The following is a 22,133-nucleotide window of genomic DNA, read 5'->3' as shown; positions in this document are numbered from 1 at the left end:
GTAGTAAAATATACAAGGTAATCCATATGTCAGTTTACTGAGAAGAGATGCAATTTACAAAGAACTAAATTGCCGAAAACAGCTTGAACAATTCATTTAAATGTCATAAATAAAATAATGTAAATATAATATCTATCAATACATTAAAAAAGTTTTCCTCCTAGTGATATTTATTCGAGCCAATGGGAGAAGAGGGAGAGGCAATTACGTCACTACAAATTAGGTTTGTAGTGACGTAATTTCCACATTCACCAACCTCGTGCACGCGATTCACTGTCTAACATTTGATGTTCCATTGTAACGTTTTTTGTATATTTGTAAATACTGTGGTTTAGTATTTTGTGAATATTTTAAATATTTGTATAGTTTGTAAATATTTCAGTTAAATATTTTAGTCCTGCTCTTTCGGAACTCAACAATATTCCTCATGTATTATGGAACCCGAAGCAAAAGGCCTTTTCTGACCTATGTAAGTGCAGGTAAATAATTATATAGGGATATTGGCTGAAGTCCAGTATAGTATACACCGGCAGGTATAGTACGTACTTCGATGAAAGCGAGGAAGGCACCTCCCTTTTCTGATTGTTTTGTTCATCGAGGAGGGGGTGGCTTAGCTTAGGTAGGGTGTTTATCCTTCCATCCTGCTGTTTTAAAATGGGAAAACGAGTTCCCGATTTAAAAACAACGGCAAATGTGGGGAAAAACACCCTAGGCATATCAACCTAGGAGGACAGTGGGTGTGGAAAGCAATGGCATCTGCCAATCACTGCTTTCCCACTGTTTTGCTTGCCGCCATGTTGAAGGGTGTACACCGTTCTGGATTTTACCTCGATATTTATTCGACCTTGAAAATGCCGCACACTACAAATGCACAGGTAAAAAATTACATAGGTCATTTCCTGATTAGATTAGATTTAGATTTAAACCAGTGTTTCGACAGGTAGCATTAGTAGAGGCATATGATGCAAGAAAGCAAGCTTATGCAGCACCAGACAAAAAAAAAAAAAAAAAAGCTCCCATTTCACCCCTCCATTCATTCCAAATACCTGTCCAGCTCAGCCTTAAATTTATTTAGGCTATCAACTTCCACAACAAAGGATGGAAGTCTGTTCCACCAACCAACTACCCGCTGGCTAAAGGCAAACTTCTGCAGGTATATGTTTTATGTAGAAAAAATTTGACTTACTCCATATACCTCTACATTTTACATAGAAAAGCATGCGCAGGGGTGGGCGAGCAGAGGGCAAAGCCCCCTAGTTAATATTAATAAAGTAATAATGTGTACAAAAGTGATTTCATAATTTAAATTGTACAAATTATTTCTCAGTAAACTGACATGTAGTCCCACCTGTATTTAAGTATTAAATACAGATTTTAAAGTTAATTAATATCCTACTCTAAAAGAAAGAAAAAAAATTAGCTATTTTTATAATTTAAAACAGTTCTTCTAATGGCTCTTTAATTAAGACATATATTAATTTCCATGGTTTTCCAAATAACAGTTCTTGCAGTAGGCTACAAAAGTTGGTTGAAGAACTAAGATAACAGCTAAAAAGAAAAAAAAAAAAAAAAAAAAGAACAGAGCAGTTCATAGAAGATTAAATAAAATTTCAGCAAGAAAGGAAAGCAAGAGGACACTAAGAGGTTTGGTGAAATGTGTCTGAAAGAAATGTATCTATTAGAATTTGTAAACTTCACAAATTTTAAAAAGGTTCAAAAGAGCAAGTGATGTATTTTGCAACAAAACAAGTTCCAAAGATATAATTAATACATGAATCAGCAACTTGGAAAGATATCTATCTCATTTCATCTCAATTGATGTACCAAAGGTTATTATATAATTCAAGACACTTTGATGTAATCCTTCACTGGTTAAGACCAGTCAATTATACTAGACGAGGCTTTCAAGAGGTCAAAACCATTAATAAAAAACTGGTTCTCAACAATAGGACTAGTTGGATAATTATATAATTTTTTTTAGCAGATGATCACACTTAACCTCCCCAGAATTGATCACATGACAGACAGCAAGTCCATTAATTATTCCATGCTAATGTGGATTTATATGCTACAGGCTCCATTGATAATGATCATGTGAAATTTTCATTTGTTACTGCTACTGAAACATTACATTCACCAGTACTAGCAGAATAGAAAGAAAGTAGTAAATACTTGCTTAAACAAGTATTTCAACAGATTAAAACAAGTATATCAACAGACTCTTGATTTTTAAGGAGTCCTTATGTGCTGTAATGTAATAACTAGATCGTATGTATAGCTTAGCTTAATTTTCAGCACTCACCTCATGAGGTGAGTGCTGAAAATTAAGCTAAGCTATACATACGATCTAGTATATCAACAGATTAAAACTGATGCAAAATGACAAGAACTTATTGTCAGAATATGCGGTGGTCAGGGAATGATCACCGCATATTCCCAGCCTGGATAAAGGGTGAGGGTTGGTGTCAGGAAGGGCATCCGGCCATAAAAATTGCATGCCAAAACATTAAAAACGCTGACCCCATATAATAATGGGAAAAGGCAAGGACAAAAAAAAAAAAAAAAAAAAAAAGAGGTTGACAAATAAATAGTTTATCCCATTGTTTAGAAGAACTCAAAAAAGCTCAAAGCACAATAGCACACAATCAGTGAAAATGACTGTGTTTCTTATGAATGTGTTGCCATAAGAAGGCACAGTACATTGTGCAATCCAGATCACATATAATATCTATTTGCAATGAAACTACCAAACAATCTATAGGAAAGAACCAACATGACCATCAATTTGTGCTTGTTGTAAACTGTTTAAAAAAATTGGCAATGCCTTCACAAAAAAATGCAGAGGCCTATGAGTAAATCTCAGCAGACCATATCAAACATATGAAAAAATTGTATTCATCTACATTTTAAAGGAAAACTGCCATTCAGTTAAATACCCCAGTAAACATTACAGAAAGTGTTACATAAGTGTTTATGTCTGTATGCATGTAAATGTCACAGGAAATAATGCCAGATGACAAAGCATCTAGGAAATATTCTTCAAAATAAACATGCTTAAATGAATGAAGAATGACAAATTTCTGCAGAAACAATTTTTTTCAGATCAAGCAATCTTTCATTAATCTTTCATGCATGTGAAAAGTCAAAAGCGAATGCCTAGTGTGGTCTGTTTCTTCACCAAGTGATTGGCCTATTATTTGTGGAGCAGACTTGAAATGGAACAATTAAGAAAGAGCTATACTCCAACAGGTTTTTTTTTTTTTTTTGACAAAATGGAACATATGATATCTCATTCTGTTTTAAAAAATAAGTGTTTGTATGTGCTCATTTCACTTGACCATTTCCTAAACTGGTGGATCAAATATGGTGGCTGAATCATTGGTTCAAGATATTTGTGGCAACTTTATGCTATTATACTTCTTTTTTGCGAGGCTATATCAAAAACATGGTTTACCATACTCAAATGAGAAACATCAATGATTTAAAAGCATGAATTTATCAAAACAAATGAGATTGTTGATGGTGGATATTGCCAAACTCCTGATATGAAAATGATTATATGTATTACACACAACTCAGAGCATGCCTGCAAAAATTTTTTAATGTCAGTAAAACTTTTTCATAATTATACATGGTAAAATTACCGTGTATAATTATGACAATAAATGACAAGTAAGCAAGTCTGCAGTTAAGGTATCAATATTCCCTGCTGCATCCATAATCACCTGGAAACTTAATTAGATTCCAACCCACCAGTGACATTTGAAGAGAATTCAAACACCAATGAAACTTATTACAAATTACTTTTTTCTCTCTCTCTCTCTCTCTCTCTCTCTCTCTCTCTCTCTCTCTCTCTCTCTCTCTTTGGAACCATTAGTAAGTTTAAAAATTAGGTGTTTTCTTTTAACATCATTCCACACTTTGTCAGTTAAGAGGAAAACCAAGGAAGAACAAATACACTAAAAGTATTCTTTATTCAAATAAACATTTGAATCATAAATAACATGAACATACCCAGTTTCAAAGCAGTCCTCTTTGTCAGTACTACAAAAAAAAAGTTATGGAAAAAATGTTAGTTAATTAGAATTATAAGTTATTAAATTATGTCGTTAATGAAAGTTAGCAAAGTCTTTCTTTTTTGAAAGTATGAGTTATGCCAGAGTTACTTCTGTTATATTTTGTTAAAATACAGAACCCATCTAGAAATTATGGAACTAAAAATAGAGAATATATAATACATAATCAATCTTCACCTAACTAAATATACCATTTTGTGATTCCACAATTTTATAAAACTTTCTTATACAGACCTTTCTCATTATTATTATAAAGAAATTTTAAGTAAAGTAATTTTATACAAATAACAAAATATCAATAAGTTTCCAGTTCATCATTATTTTATAAATGATTCATTAAAATCCAAATATAAAAATTTATTAAAAATATTTAATATATATTTTAAACTAAACACTTAGAATGAGTAATACATCATCCTCATTTACACAGGCTGATCAATTAATCCGTGGAATGGCAACACTATCCTACAACCACTTAAATTTTTGCAAACTGCCAGTAGATGACAAAAGAGTATGTAAAAGAATATATTGACAAAGTTGCAAATTCTGATGCCCAATAATTGCAAAGTGGCTTTAAGTTATGTGCTATTAGCATGAATTATTTTGTGAGCTACATAATGGAAGACTGTAAGACTGATCAACATTTTGTCATTTGCTATTGTGTTCAACATTGTATAAGTGCTGCAGAGACTGTGAGAGAAATGTCAGGGGCTTAAGAAGAAAAGTGTTTGAAATAAATTTCAATTTTCAAGTGGCACAAGTGCCTCTCAAAGATTTATTAAGAAATAGCATCTAGAAGTCCATCTATGAGTGGATTCATGGATGGTGCAAGTGCATACACTTTGATGGAAATTATTTTGGAAAGGAGAGGGCACCAGCAGATCTCAGCGATGAAGATTAAATTAAGATATGTCCACCATGCGAATAAAATGATCAACCTATGTACATCCTTTTTTTTATTTCATAACTTTATAACACTGCTATTAATATACAGACCTTTCTCATTAACATTATCATAAAACAATTTTAAACAAAGTGTTGTAAGAGCGATAAAAAATTTTTTCTGTCACTGAGAAAACAGCTCAAGTGAGTTCATGGAAATAAGTAAATATCAATTAAGCTTCAGGATCACATTTATTTTATACAAATTCATTAAAAATCCAATATAAAAAAATTATATATACACACACATATATTAAAACAATTAATAAAATCAAACTTTTTAATTCATTCCAATCACTTCAATCATTTGCATGTGAACAAATCTGATTGAGTAAAAAATATAAAATTTTTGCAAATTTCAGATTGATTTATCCCCCAATCCCACCTCCCACAAAATATGTTCCTGTGTGAACTGCATGCAGAACTGCAACTGTTTCATGAAATTAGTTACTCTGAAAACAAGTGAGTGTTGAATATACATGGATTGTAATAATATCAACACAGTGAATTTTAAGGTGTTCATTTCTAAGAATACAAAGCATATAACTTCTATAGAATTATATGGCTCAATGTCACTACAGAGCAGCAAGAATGATTTACATACTAACAAATCATCATATGAGCTTACAAAGCCAATGCAATGGTATCAAGCATTCTAAGTGAGCTTTTAGCCTTGCAACCAATTCCACACTATTAACTTTAAGAAACTGATAACATCAAATAAAATTCATATGCTTTACTATATTTCATTTCAATCACAGGAATCTTTCTGCTCTCATTGAACACCGAGGTTGAGTACCTATTTCGATCCCCATGATCAAAATCAAATGCAGTAAAGTATACAAATTTTATTTGATTTCAACTACTACATTGAAACATTTCCCTGCAATCATACAGTAATTAATAATGTACATTAATAAATATAAATTCATTTTTAATGATTATAATTTATTTTATGTGAAAAAGGAGGTAATAACACATCAGTGTTCTGGGGAGAACACTGATGTGTTATCACACAATCTCAAATAATGTTCTATTTCTACTAACAATGTCTTATTATCTAGATTTTCAGTTACCTGGACCATGATTGGTCTTAATTAGTCCATATATAGGGAGGATTTTTTGAAGAAACAATGCACAACTGTTAGTATTTTCACAGAGTTACGCAGTCACTGTGTATCAACCTCTGGCATTTTCATGTGCTTTTCTTATCAATCTCTGGCATTTTTGCATGATAAACTCATACAGCTATTGCACACTCACTGCTGCTCTACAGCAATGCATAATCATAAATGAACACTCACTGAAGAGCAGCAAATGTTTATACAACCAAATGCTGCATAACCATAATTGCCGACCGGGCTAGCCGGGTGGGTAAAGCGCCTGCCTGGCAACCCAAAGGTCGCGGGTTCGAATCCCGCCTCGGGCTTGGATCAAAGTACTGCAAAAAACCTTGGGAGGTGCACTATGGCCACAGAAGCCGATGCGCCAATAACTACCAAAAAAAAAAAAAAAAAAAAAAAAATAACCATAATTGTGTGCTGCATAATTCTGCTAAGAAGTGTCAAGAAGAATTTAGGAAGAAGTTTCCTGGTATTTGCATCCCATGCAAGAATACCATTCATTATTTAATAAATAAACTGAGAATCAAAGGTGTATTACTGAACAGTAAACCAAAGTGAGACCAGCAAGTATTACCACAAGAGGAATTTGACAAAAGTGGCATTTGCCTGGATCTTGCAAGTCTCTTAAACACCTCGAACAAAAAATGGGAATATCAAAGAGTACTACACAAACAGCAACAACAAAAAAACTGCTGCCCAACTAAACAACAGTAGTGCAGTCATTGCAAAAAAAGATCCCACAGCCAGATCCATTATTGCTAATAGTTCCTTTCATGGCAGAGAAATTGACCCAGAATTGATGTTTTCTCCAAATGAAGCATGGTTTTACTTGAATGGCCAGTGAACAGCCAAAATAACAAGTACTAGAGCTTAGAAAAACACGCATTATCTGCATGTGGTTGCTTTCTATGTTGTATAACATCCCAGGGGCTCACAACTGGTGAATATGGGCTTGGCTCACCCAGGGTCCTGAGCTGGATATAGTCATTCTTCTCTTCCTTGGTGATTCTCTTCTACTCTCTCTCTCTCTCTCTCTCTCTCTCTCTCAGAAATCCTTTTTGGCTGGTGCAGCATAAGCCTCAGGCTTCCTTGCACCATATGGCTAATAATAATAATAAAAAAGTGAGTGTTTAGTGGACATTTCCAACAATGAAGTCAAGCATTATGACCAAATCATTCTCTAGATTTTTTTTTCTTGTAGAATTATTTAAAAGGTACAATACACAAAATGAATAGCTTAGGGAACACATTAAAGTTAAAATAGCCAACATATCCAAAGAACAATGCAGCATGTGAGCCAGAATGTCTTCAGAAAGTGTATGGAGTGCATAAGAGCTGCTGGACACCACGTTCAGCATTTTCTCTAATAAAACTAAATAGACATTAATTATATTAATAAATAATGAAGGTAATAAGCATCATTTTTGCTTATGGTAGGTATCACTGCACTGTATTTTTGCAGTCATGCTATCACCAAAACTACAAATAACAGTGGTGTAATGAACTGCCACTGGCACAGCAAACCAAAATTAACAGCACTTAAGTTTTGTGAAACGTGTTGCTATCGAATGAGGATACTATCCTCTTTTAACTGCAAATTAGATATAAAATGAATTTGTATTTACTGAAGTTTTAATCAAATCAGTGATAAATTTAAATATTAAGAAGCATGAAAATAAGTATTTTAAAATTAAGTCAAAGGAAATAATGTATAGTGTATATGGTGTGACTAAGAAGTTTAACATCACATTACAGCATTTCATCATATAGCACAGGCACCTATATGAGTAACACTCATCAAACTGGCAAATTTGTGGAATGGCATCCCCAATTCCCCATAGAGATTGGATAACTGGGATTTTACCGAATATGCATAACTAATATCAATTAGTTCCATATATATTAATATGTATTATTCCACAGAAAGGATAAAATGCTTCACCAAAAAACCACCTGTGTCTTGTTGAATTTTAACTTTGGATGAATATGCTATGATGTTATGCTATGATTGTATTACGAAAAGTAAATGCAAATTTAAATGAACTGAAAAGAATTTTTGTTCATTTAAATTTATTTTTCACTTTATTTTTGAAAATTCTTTTTAGTTCATTTAAATTAAAAATATATCTTTCACTCTTTATACACTATTAATTTCATGTTCAAAGAAGTTAGTTGCATGTAATAAAATCAAGTTTTTGCTAACTTTTTATACAGAAATTTTTTTCTTAATCTGAAACAATTGCTAAAAATATAACAGTCATCAATACTGGAATTTATTTAAAAAAAAAATAAAAAAAATAATAATATATATATATATAAAGTTTTAAACAGCTTACTGAACAAAATGACTCAAGCTCATGCACAATACCTTGTTCCAATGTCCTCTTTGTCAGTACTGTTACCTAAGATGGCCAGCGAAGGTGGAGAGCTGCTACTGTACACTCCCTCTTCTTGTTGAGGGCCCTCCACATTCACCAGGCCCGACATGCTGCCAAATGGGGTATGCATGGGGCTGGGAGAGGAAGTTACACTGCTACCGCAACATAGAATTCTAAAAACAAATGTTTCAATTCATTTAAACTCTAATATAGTATATCATAAAGATCATTACACTGACATACACATGACACTTTTATATATAGCAATAAATAATAAAATTCATTTTTCTAACTTTAATCTGATTTAAAAGCATAACTCCAGATTCATGAACCATAATTTATACTAAAAGATGTAGCACTTCATACATTAACTTAATACTATTATAATCCAAGCAGATAAATAAAAAGTGTTATTAAAAAAATTAACGGATACTTTATTCGAACCATTTAATACACAGCTAAACTCTGAATTAGCAAATTATTTGCAAAGGCAGCATCGTTTAAGTTATATCTCATATTGTGAATACCTTCACAATGAGTTGCCATGATATTGCACTACTTTGAATAAGTAAAGCTTCACCAAAAGGAGAAGACTGCTGTTACTTATTCTCAGTGGATACCACCACCCAGACGGCACTGTTTCACGGCTATTTGGCCCTTCTTTGGTGGGTGGGTGGGTAGGTACCCTAGTGATGTAATGATGGCAAAACAGTAATGAAGTATAACTCCCCAATATGAGAGATGCCTGATGGTGTATAAGATGAATTAAGACCAAAATGCATTAAGGGCTTATGCCTCAGGCTTGCAAATAATTTGCTAATTCAGAGTTTAGCTGTGTACTAATATGATGCATTTGCACTAACCTGTATGTAGTCTAATTCTCTTGCAGCCTGAGGCATAAGCCCTTAATGCATTTTGGTCTTAATTCATCTTATACACCATCAGGCATCTCTCATATTGTGGAGTTATACTTCGTAACTGTTTTGCCATCATTACATCACTAGGGTACCAACCCACCCACAGGAGGAGGACCAAATAGCCCTGAAACGGCACCAGGGGGAGCCTGATGATGTCTGGAGTTTCCAAGAATAGGTAACAACAGCCTTCTCCACTGGGGAAGCGTTGCCTATTTGAGGAGTTGAGTTTTTGAGTGGTGTGAGTTGAAGGAGTTACTGTCCCTTTCATTCTTCTACACCATTTCTTTTCCTCTTCCACTCCTAGTATTACTTTCCCTCTACTTTTTTGCTTTTCTAAGTCTAATAGGGAGAAGTAAAGAGTAGAGTTATTATCCAACACATATACAAAATAGCCCTGAAATGGTGCCATCTGGGTGGTAGTATCTGCTGAGAATAAGTAACAACAGTCTTTTCCTTTTGGTGAAGCGTTGCTTATTCGAAGTAGTGCAATATCATGGCAACTCGTTGTAAAGGTATTCCCAATATGAGATATAACTTAAATGATGCTGCCTTTGCAAATAATTTGCTAATTCAGAGTTTAGCTGTGTACTAATATGATACATTTGCACTAGCTTGTACATAGTCTAATTCTCTTGCAGCCTGAGGCATAAGCCCTTAATGCATTTTGGTAAAATGCACACTAAGCTGAAAAATCACCAAAATATGGTACCTCTCACTCTTACACACACACACCTATGTGAATCCTGGAGCACACACAAAAAACATTATTATTTATTATTTGTATATGATGAAAAGAGAATACAATCTATCAGCTGAAGTATCAAGTATTAGTAGTGACAAATGATGCAAGAGCGCAAGCTTATAAAGCATCAGCCATTAAAAAAAAAAAAAATAAATAACTTGTCCATCCCCCTGCAAGAATTTGTCTAGTTTTTCCTTGAATTTATTCAAACTACTGACTTCCACAACAATAGATGGAAGTTTGTTCCAACAATCAACAATTGACCACCTGCTTGCTGAAGGCAAACTTACAGACATCTAGCCTGCAACCATCCTTCCTCGATTTGAATTTATGCCCCTCACATGTGTAGTCTAATCAAGAGTGCTGAATGGCATCAGCATTCAGCTTGCTCAATCCATTCAAAGCCTTAAACACCTCAATCAGATAAATTCACAAGTGCCTAGTCTCCAGATGCTGCAATTTGCAGAACTGAAGCTTTTCAATGGTAAGACCATCCCAGGGCCAGATTTAAACTTGTTGTGACCCTAAGCCAGTAGTTTTCAACAGGAGGTGCCGCAACAACATTCCAGGGATGCCACGTAATTCGCGTTTAAGTTAGTTAAACTTATTTTTTTTTTAATTTATATATTTATTTCATTACAAAAAAGGTGTATAGTATCTTTTTAATTTTGTGGTGATCTATAGATTATGTTTATTTAGTTATATTATTGTAATAACTATCATATAACATTTTTTTAATATTAGGGGTGTGTATATATAAAAATAAAATAAATTACTTAGGGGTGCCGTTATTAAAAACAGGTTGAAAACCACTGCCCTAAGCTATAACATGTTATTTTTATTTTGTTGTTTTGGTTTTTAGGAGCATTAGCAACTAAGGCCATATTGCTCCGGGGATATGCAGTGGTCATTCCCTGACCTTTCCGCATCCTCCGTATTTGGTGGTCATGGGCTCGAACCCTGGTCTAATCAAGAAGCGTGTGCTACGCACTGTTGCTCCTGCCCACCTGGCTATGGAGGTGCCGCTATAACATGTATGAGACCCTTCCTTCTGCATCAAATAATAATAAATTAATTTTTTAAATTAAAAATAAATTAAATGGGCTGTACAATTAAGCAGGCTTCAATACACATGTAATATGCATTATAAAAAGGCAAGTTACATTTGTGCATATTCTTTATTAACTTTTATTAAATATATAACAAAATTAAATAATATAATTTAAAATTACAGTATAATCTATAAATTATATGTATGTATATCACAAAAATTATTCTTTGCACATATTCTGTGGTTCTTTTAGAAAAAAAAATAGACAACAGATAAAAATCAGTAAACAGAAGTACAAGAATGTTCTACCATTTACTGATTATTATTGTCGTTTTTGGCAGGCAAGCCACTTGAAGTAACAACCAATTAGTGATTAACAATGACAGTGAAAATCATAACAAAAATTACCATAATTTTGTATGTTGTTTATGGTTCACCTGTAACAACATTAAAAAAAAAAAGGATTTTTTTTAATATGAAGTAGACCCTTATAATGTGAGGTCCTAAGCCGCAACTTGTTTAGCTCATACGTAAATACAGCCCTGGACCACCCTTTTGTTCCCTTCACTGCACCCATTCCAGCAGTTCTACATCCTTCCTAAAATGAAGCTTCCAGACCTGTATGCGGTACTCAAGATGTGACTAACCACTGCCTCGTACTAATGAAATAATCACTCTTATCCCTACTAAAAAATTTCCTTTATATCATCAACAAAGCCCCATGGGCTGTCCTGGCAGCATATCTACACTGCTCAGAGAACTTCAACACAATTATCCCCAGGTCTTTTTCACTATATTAAGGTACCGACCGTGTAGTACCACACAGTTGGTACATTAATCTGGGATTACTGCTACTCATATGAATTACCTTGCATTTGTCAATGTTAAACTTCAACTGCCATTTCTCAGTACACCTGCCTAATTTTTCTAGACCTTGATGCAGTAGCTTAACCTAATTACTGTCATTAACCCCAATACCAACCTTTGTTCATCTACAGTGTAGTATATTTTGTTTAAACAATGTTACAGCACAGTTAGGATGACAGCAAATTAAACAATTAACTTTAATTTATGCAGTAACATATTCTGAAACAGAATACAGTAATAGATGCACATGATGTAAGAAAGCAAGTGTATAAACTTATGTAGCATCAGCCAAAAAAAAATTTTTCACAACCATTCCCTCTAAACGTTTTTCCAGTTCCTCCTTAAATTTTCTTAAGCTATCAACCTCAATAATGACACATGGAAGTTTGTTCCAGCAATTAACTACCCACGGGCTAAAGGCAAATTTCCACACAATTTATTCTACAACTGTCTTTCCTTAACTTGAATTTATGCCCACTCAAGTTCGTAATCTGAGCAAATGGAAGAATCCCATCAGAATTCAGCATGCTACACCAATTCAAGGCCTTATACACCTCAATCAGATCACCTTGCAGGTGCCTAGTCTCCAGCCACTGCAATTTGCAGAACTTAAGCCTTTCTTGGTAAGAGAACCCCCTCGTTCCCCTCACCAATCTTGTTGCCATTTTCTGTAAACGCTCAAGGAACTCTACATCCTTCCTAAAATGAGGCTGCCAGACCTGTACGCAGAACTCAAGGCGTGGCCTGACCATTGCCTTATACAAAGGGAATCACCTCCTTTTCCTTACTAGCAAAATTCCTGTATATCATTAACAATACCCCATGACCTACTCTTGCAGCCTGCTGCATTGCTCAGAAAACATCATATCTGACTGCACAATCACTCCCAGGTCTTTTTCATTTTCTGCCACCTTAAGTGTAGTACCACACAATTGGTACATTCCTCTTGGGTTACTTCTACCCATATGCAATACTTTGCATTTGTCAATGTTAAACTTCAGTTACCACTTCTCAGTACATCTGCCCAAATTCTCTAGATCCTGTTGCAGTAGCACACTGCCATTACTGCCATTAACAACCCTGCCAACTTTTGTATCATTTGCAAACTTCAACACTAAGCCTGATATACCTTCATCAATATCATTGATAAAAAAATAAAACAACAGTGAGACCAACACCGAACCCTGTGGGATTCCATTAATAACATTAGTTCACGAAGAGCAGTGTTCATTGATTTCCACTCTCTGTCTGCTCCCACTCACTTCCTAGTTAATTTCACAAATATACGTGATCTCAGTTCTAATCTCAATGATGTCCATTCCCTCCTGCAGTCTGCCAAACTCCGTGTACTTTTTCTGACAGAATCTCAGTTATCGGTTGATTCAACTACTGCTCATCTCAGATGCCCAAATTATTCGCTGTACGATTCCTTTCACCTCAAAGGTGGTACTTGTGCACATGTCCGTTCCGATATTCCCGGTCAGAGACTTGGTAATTTGGAATCTTCTCTTTTTGATCTTCTCTGACTTAAAATCTCTCTACCTCATTCTGTCAAATTCATTTGTTGTTTCTACCATTCTCCCAACTCCACTAATCACTTGAAGCTCTTTGACTTCCTCTCTTTGCAACTTGACTTTCTCCAGTCCAACTTTCCTAACAATGAGGTAATTTTCCTTGGTGATTTTAATGTTCACAACTCCAGTGGCGCCTCCGTAGCCAGGTGGGAAGGAGCAGCAGTGCGTAGCACACGCTTCTTGATTAGACCGGGGTTCGAGCCCGTCACCACCAAATACGGAGGATGCGGAAAGGTCATTCAGGGAATGACCACCGCATATCCCGGAGCAATATGGCCTTAGTTGCTAATGCTCCTAAAAACCAAATAACAACAACAACTCCAGTTCATTTCTGTTTTCTAGTCACACCAACCCAGCTGGTCGAGATGCTGATGCCCTTGCAATTACTAATGACCTTGCACAAATTGTTCATTTACCTACCAGAATACCAGACAATACTAACCATACAACCAACAAGCTTGATCTTTTTCTCACAAACAACCCTTCTAAGTACACGGTCAAAGTGAGTGGTCCTTTAAGCACCTCAGATCACAACTTGGCGATTGTCTCTTCTCCAATGGAACCTTTATCTCATGGCTATTCCGAACCTCATGTTGTTTGGCATTAAAAGAATGCAAAATAGGATGACCTGCGAGATTTCTTTTCTTCTTTTCCTTGGTCGGATTACTGTTTCAAAACTTCTGATGTCAACATTTGCTCAGATCGTGTCAGTAAAATTATTCTTGTAGGAATGGAATCCTTTATTCCACACTCCACTTTAAAATCTCCTCCTTTATCTAAATCTTGGTTTTCCAATAAATGTGCTAAGGCTGTTCAAGAGAAGAATGTTGCATATCATAATTGGCTTGTTTCCAATTCTTCAGTTTCATTTTCTGCCTACATCAAAGCTCGCAACAATTGTAAAGCAGTTATTAATCAGTCCAAACTATATTTTGAACAGGCTAAGAGTAGAAAACTCTCTTCTTGCCCTAATGGTAGCCGAGCATTCTGGTCTCTTGCAAAAGCTATTGGCCACAACTTTTGCCCATTTCTGCTCCCACCTCTGTCAAAACCAGATGGTCTGTTGTCACTTCGGCCAAGGATAAAGCTCACCTGCTAGCATTCCATTTTTCGTCCAACTCATGTATTCATGATCTTGGTAAAACACTTCCCACCATTCCCAACACGATCCATTCAATGCCTCCTGTGATCGTCTGTCGAAAGGATGTCAGAAGGATTTCGACGAACCTTGATGCTAAGAAAGCTTCAGGTCCTGATGATATTTCTCCGCTTGTTCTCAAAACCTGTGCTCCTGAACTTACTCCTGTTCTTTGCCACCTTTTTTCACTTTCTTATTCCAAAGGTGTTTTTCCTTCTGTTTGGAAATTTGCTCATATCCAACCAGTTCGTAAAAAGGGTGACAAATCCCTCCCATCCAATTATCGTTCTATTGCAATTACTGTACTTCTAATCTTTCTAAAGTAATGGAGAAATCAATTAACTGCCAACTCTTAAATTACCTAGAAACCTTCTATCTGATCAACGATCGCCAGTATGGATTCCGTCAGTGTCGATCCACTGATGATATTCTGGCTTATGTTACCCACTTATGGACAAATTCAATAGAAAAGTTTGGTGAAACACAAGCAGTTGCTATTGACATCTCAAAGGCTTTCGATCGTGTTTGGCATAAAGGTCTTTTAAACAAGCTTCCATTTTATGGTTTGCCAACTGTTTTTTGTAATTGGTTATCCAGTTTTCTCTCTGATCGCTCACTGAGGGTGATGGTAGATGGCTCTGTTTTCTAACTTCTCCACTAATGCTGGTGTCCCCCAAGGTTCGGTTCTTTCCCCCACTCTTTTTCCTCTTGCATATTAATGACCTTCTTCCATTGACTGGAAATCCTATCCATAGTTCTGCCGATGATAGCACATTGCATTCCACTTTCCAGTTTGAGAAACCTTGCCCTGCTCAAACAGCTTCAACTTTTTGAATATCTGCTCCAGCAATTCCTTAAATGCCGATCTCCAGGTGGGGCAAAGACAACTTAGTTGATTTCAATCCTGCTAAAACTCAGTCTTGCCTTATATCTGGCAAAAAGGATTCTCTTGCTACCCAGGCTTATCTTTGGTGATACTCTGATTTCTAGGCAAGATGATATATCTCTTTTGGGGATTATGCTGACTCCTAATCTGTCTTGGCACAAGCACATTACAAATATTACTTCTAATCTCTCTTGGCACAAGCACATTACAAATATTGCTTCCTCTGCATCTAAAAAACTTAGTTTTCTCTCGCTCTCGGCGTTACTTTTCTTCCAAACAGCTGTTCATTCTGTACAAATCGTAAATCTGCCCTACCATGGAATATTGTTCCCACATAGGGGCGGTGCCCCCAAAACCTCTCTCAGGCTTCTAAATTCCATTCAGAAGAGGGCATTTAGGTTAATTAATGACTCATCTCTAACAGACTCTCTCCACTCTCTGTCTCATAGACGTTCTGTTTCTGCTGCATGCCTTTTCTACAGATACTTCCATGGGCACTGTTCTTCTGAATTGGCTTCTATAATTCCTGCTCTCTCTTTCAACATGTACCACCACCAGCCAACATCCATTTACTGTCCAACTTCAAACTCACAGAATCAACCATTTTCCATCATCCTCGTTTATTCATTCAACTGCTGTTTTCTGGAACCACCTTCCTTCATATGTATTTCCTGAAAATTACAGTCTACAGAAATCCAATGTCAATAAATATCTTCTTTCGTCTTCTCAACCTCCACCCCAAGCACAGTACTAAGTATTATAGGTTCTAATACCTCTTGTGTTTGGGGTTCCCATAAAAAATAAAATAAAAAATTAAACCATCCTTTTATCCATTGTAGCAACTTACGCTTAATACCAAACTGCTCTAATTTGTACAGCAATCTTCCATGTTCAACGGTGTCAAAAACTTTCCTGAAATACAAGTGCATGATATCAAAATTATTTTTTGCATCTAGTTCCTTTGTAACCACATCATAGTAACTAATCAAATTTGTCAACAAGAATTTCCCTTAACAAACCTATGCTGTGTCTGAATTATTGCTGCAGTTTTGTCTAGATGATCCTGCAATGCATCTTTAACCAGTGACTCCGTTATTTTAACCGGAACAGAAGTTAAACTAACTGGTCTGTAATTACTCGTGTCACTCTTAGATCCCCTTTGTGAATTGGGGACACGTTTGCACATCTCCAGTCCATGGGGACTTCCTCTCAGTCAAAGGATGCTCTCATAATTATGGCTAAGGGTTTGCTTAGTTCCTTACCACCTCCTGTAATATAACTGGATAGATCCTATCAACCCCAGGTGCCTTTCTTATGTTTAACTATATGTTACTGCACAAAGGGTAACACAAGGGTACCCAATGCATGAGGGGATCTGACCTGAGGGTAGAATTCAGCAGCAGACCAGTATAAACTGGATTGTGAACAAAACAGTAAAATAGAAATAGACTTTATAAATTGGGACCTTAGTGGAACGATGCAGATATATGCTGCCACAGGCAGCATATACCTGCATCATTAAATCTAACAGTAGTCAGGTGAGACTACTATTAGATTTAAAATAAAATTTTCTGTTTTATGGGCATTCTGTATATGGCCATATACAGAATGCCCATATAGGATCAGAGGAGTTTACACGATACAAAATACAAGAATATTACTGTATTTGGTGGGTGTGTATTTGAACCATGGTCATATGAAACATGTTTCAATACTGCCACAATGACCACTGAGCCACATTTGACCTAATATTTCAGATATGTAGAGAACAGTCATTCTCACCAAGTCCAATGTTTACAATATAGTTAACTGACATTAATTTCTGGCAACAACACCCTGTTTATATGACAATAAATAAATAAAACGGATTTTCCACCATGTATTTGACAATAAAATAAATAAGCAATTAGTGCAACATTGGTCAACCAAATGTTAGAACCTTATATATAAAATTTATGGAATAATCAAATATTAGCAAGTTCAGATAGGATGCTAGCATGGAAGATAATGATAATGGACGGTCAAGCTTATACAAGAACACCAGCGGCACTGCAACTCATGTTAATGTGTTTTGGCACATTGCATTAACATTTTAATACGGTGAAGTGTGATATCATTAAGGGTCATTTTTGTTTTTATTAATTATTTCATCCATTTCCAATGAAATGGAAATTTTTTTCTTAAAAAACATATTAAACAATAACTTATCTTTCTTAAAATCTGAAATATAACCCCAGGGGCTCACATGTGGTGAGTATGGGCATGGCACACACAGGATCCTGAGCTGGATATCATCATTCTTCTCTTTCTTGGTGATTCCCTTCCACTTCTCTCTCTCTCTCTCTCAGGGTAACTCTTTTTTTTTTTTTTTTTTTTGCCTGGTGCAGCAAAAGCCTCCGGCTTCCTTTCACCATATGGCTAATAATACTAAAAGACTATTTCATTGAAATGCAATAATCGCCTCATTATCCATGACATTTCAAAATACCTGGGGATAACTGTATAATAGGTGCACAATAGCCTTAGATGCTGATGCATCAATGAGCAGGGCAGTGTTGTGAAGGTAGAATTTGAATGAATTAAAGAGAATTGGCAAATGAAAAAGTAAGTAAATGATTTTATTATTTATTTATTGATGATGTAGTATAAGCTGCCTTCCTTTCATTATTTTGGCCATAACACTAAATACCATGGTTATTTACTATTTAGGGGGCATTCAGATTATAAATTAATTTACAAAATTACGTGGTACTTATTGTAAGATCTAAATTTTCATTACATTTTTAATTTTAACCTTACCCCAACTACACATTCATTTAAAAATATTTCAATAATGAAAGTCTCGGTCTTTTTATGTTCAACTGATCTTATAAAACTAATGAAAGATATTATTATTATTATTATTCCTATAGTGCAAGGAAGCCTGAGGGTTATGCTGCACTGGTCAAAAAAAATTCCGAGTTACCCTGAGAGAGAGAGAGAGAGAAGAAAAGAATCACCAAGAAAGAGAAGAATGATGATATCCAGCTCAGGACCCTGGGTGTGCGAGGCCCATACTTACCAGATGTGAGCCCCTGGGGTTAAATTTTACCGTTACATATTAGCACCTCAAATATATGATAATCTTCAATAATAATATAAATAAAGAAGGTCATTTACCGCACGAGGGCATGCAGCACTACATCAGTATCCCATTAAAACAAAGCACCTATATGAGTCAATAATTCTTTTCTAAGCATCATTAGTTCGATGTTAAATGAATTGCAGTTTAAGAAACACGAAAGCACCAAAGATAAAGAAGAAAATTCTTGCATGCACGTAAAGAAGCCGTACTATTGCCACAAATTGCGCGCTTATTGCTTGACTCCTGAAGCTGCTTGTCGTTGGGCCTTCAATTACACTAAGATCAATATTCACGAGGCAAAGCTCACAATAAAAGTAGACGCGCCGGCAGATCACTACGAGTATGTCCGTGAGGGTACGTGTATGCGCTATCACCACCGAGCCAGGCAAAGAACGTCTAATAAATCTGTGCCAATGCACCTACAGCGAAGCACGTGAATTTGTTTTCCTACTACAGTGCTTTCGCTACCCTACTGCCTCCTGACATGTCTGCACATGCGTCATCAAGCCAATCTTCTTCCGTTTCGTCCCCCAAGCAATATACGCTCGCTTTTCCACAGTCAATATAGAAGAGGAAAATAACTCAATAAAACTATCATCAGCGAAACAGTTAAAAACTGTCTTGACATTTATGGAACATTGATACCGTAATTTGTGGAGCTATTTAATTTTTTTTTTAATTAATTAAAATGTTACTCTACATTTTCTTCGAACTACACTGCTCGACAAAATTAACAGAACACGTAGAAAACGTGGTGTAACTAGTGCAGCTTGCAATGAAGTGGGACAAAATTTGGTAGAATAACGATGAAATCAGGAGATGGCGAGAAACTTCGCACGGGAATAAGGGACAGTTATAGGCAGTGGTGGGATTCAGCCGGTTCGCACCGGTTCGGCAGAACCGATACCTAATTTTCTGTTGAGTTCGGCGAACCGGTTGTTAAAATGGCACTTGTGATCAGGGTTCTCTCTAAGGTGGGCGCCTAGTATTCTATGCCATTTATTAATTCAGCAAGAAATTTTCGTTTAGTATCGATAAAATGAAGAAAATGTATGTTCTGACTGATGTTTATCAATGGTATAAGCATAGTGCTTTGTTTATAAAAGTTTATGATATGCCCACACGTGGACAGAACCAGTAAAAATATTCAAATATATTGGCACATATCCGCTCCTACTCTATAATATATTAAAATAAAACATTTTTAAAATTTTTGGCAGTAGCCCTTAAAAGGATGAAAAGGTACAGAGTTTGACAGATTTTTTTCAATAAGAAACCAAAATCAGAATTTGTTGTATTAGAATTGGCCTTGGATTCAGTTACATCACCAACAATTTTCGTTGAATTAGTTGAATTGGAAAAACAAGATGCAGTTATGGAAAGTTTAAATAATGTTGGGCTTACTAAGAACTACCTAGAAAAAAATTTAATAGGATTTTGCTCCGATGGTGCCAGCGTTATGCTTGGGAGAAAATCTGGAGTGAGCACTAGGATTGCAAAAGAGTTTCCAAACATAATAATATGGCACTGTTTAAATCATAGCCTCCATCTTGTTTTAGATGATTCGATAAAGGAAACAAAGCAAGTAAATCATTTTAAAATATTTATTGATAAGATATATACTAATTTTCATCAATCCAATGAGAACCAAATTGAACTTTCCAAAATATCCGAATATCTTGGAATTGAAATTATAAAGATTGGTAGAGTTTGGGGGCCAAGATGGGCTGCCTGTAGTTTAAGGTCAACCCTAGCTGTGTGGCGCGCTTATCCAGCGCTACATCACTATTTTTATTCAAATAAAAAGTACTTATGTATGGCTGCCCTTCTTGAAAATATATATTTTATATTTTATAACTGATTTGGCATTGATGATTGATATTTTAAACGAGGGGCTTAGAGGGGAACAGGTATCCTGTGTGTTATCAGACACTCAGCCTAAAACACTGATGGATCCAATATCTCTCTATTACAGAAGATTTAGAAGTCCGGTTGGCCTGCCTCCCTAAAATCCACTCATGCACACCTTCTCGATGGTAAGCCCTGTTACGTCACTTAGGTGGCAACGAACGTGTAGAGTGGTTCTCTTCAAGACGCCTGGTCAGCGTGAAGAGGAAAAGACAAAACCCTCCAGCAATGAGAGCACAACAATACAAATGGCCCTCAGTCCCCAGCAGCTTTCACTCTCCCTCTTACGGCAGCGAGAGGATCAGAGTGGAAGTAGAGGGTGCTAAGAATCTCTGGGTACGACCAGGCTGCCATGCACGGAAATTGAACTTGGCCTGTTATAACGTACGATCACTCATCGGTGAAGACAGGATATTAGAGCTGGAAAAGGAATTAGAAAATGTGAATTGGAATATCATCGGTTTGGCTGAAACAAGAAGAAGAAATGAATCACTTATAAGTTTATCAAGTGTAAATCTGCTGTACACCAATGGAAACAGTGAAAGGAGTGAAGGTGGAGTTGGGTTTCTGGTCCATAAAGATTTTAAAAACAACATTTTGGAATTCAAAAGTACATCACCAAGGGTGTCAAGACTAATACTCAAGATTTCTAAGAGGTACAAGCTAAAGATTATAATGATTTATGCACCAACATCGAGCCATGATGATGAAGAGGTTGAAGAAATGTACACTGAAATTGAGAGTCTTCTAGATGAGCAGAAAACCCACTACACTATTATTATGGGGGACTTCAATGCTAAGGTTGGAAAAAGGCAAAACAGCGCAGAAAGAGGAACTATAGGAAATTTTGGAATTGGTGAAAGAAATAAAAGAGGTGAAAGACTTGTGGAATTTGCAGAATCTCAAGGAATGTCAGTAATGAACACTTTTTTCAAGAAAAGGGTGAACAGAAAGTGGACATGGAAGAGGCCAAATGGATTAACAACTAATGAAATCGACTTCATCCTCACTAACAGAAGATATATTGTGAATGATGTTACCGTCCTGAATAAGGTAAATGTTGGAAGTGATCACAGAATGGTAAGATGTACACTTGATATAGATGTAGGAAAGGAAAGGAAAAAACTGACTCGAGTAAATAATACAAAGGTCTTTGAAATAACAGAGGAGGAGAAAAAGCGGTATGTACTGGAACTTAAGAACAAGTTTGAGCTTCTGCAGACTGCTCAGGACCAAGACATCGACGAGGAATATTACAACTTTCTGAAAGTGATAAAGCCCAAGAAACCTATAGGGAAACAGAAATCCAAAGAAGAAAAAATTAGTCAAGAAACACTTGTCATGATGAACCAAAGACGACAAATGAAGAGCAAGAAAAACACTGACAGGGAGAAAATTGAGTATAC

At 35.8% G+C, this 22,133-nt stretch overlaps 1 protein-coding gene across 6 annotated transcripts in view; it reads right to left on the bottom strand.

Moving 5' to 3' along the window:
* Positions 1–22,133, bottom strand: part of LOC150075848 (mitogen-activated protein kinase kinase kinase 13-A-like) — a 276,690-nt gene that overhangs the window by 96,190 nt on the left and 158,367 nt on the right. For 4 of the 6 annotated variants that reach the window (XM_090387410.1, XM_090387407.1, XM_090387408.1 and 1 more), the window contains exons 2-3: positions 8,511–8,693; positions 4,015–4,044 (exon numbers count right to left, since the gene is read on the bottom strand). In XM_090387410.1, coding sequence (XP_090243536.1) covers positions 4,015–4,044; positions 8,511–8,650 — 170 coding nt within the window. In that variant the 5' untranslated portion in view covers positions 8,651–8,693. Of the gene's footprint in view, positions 1–4,014; positions 4,045–8,510; positions 8,694–18,854; positions 18,926–22,133 lie in introns of those variants that run through there. The other 2 variants (XM_090387411.1, XM_090387412.1) reach the window with 2 other exon arrangements.

Source organism: Mastigoproctus giganteus, chromosome 13 (assembly GCF_048544385.1).
Source record: "Mastigoproctus giganteus isolate SK-2022 chromosome 13, ASM4854438v1, whole genome shotgun sequence".
Classification (NCBI taxonomy): domain Eukaryota; kingdom Metazoa; phylum Arthropoda; class Arachnida; order Uropygi; family Thelyphonidae; genus Mastigoproctus; species Mastigoproctus giganteus.
This window is presented reverse-complemented; position numbering and strand designations above follow the sequence as displayed.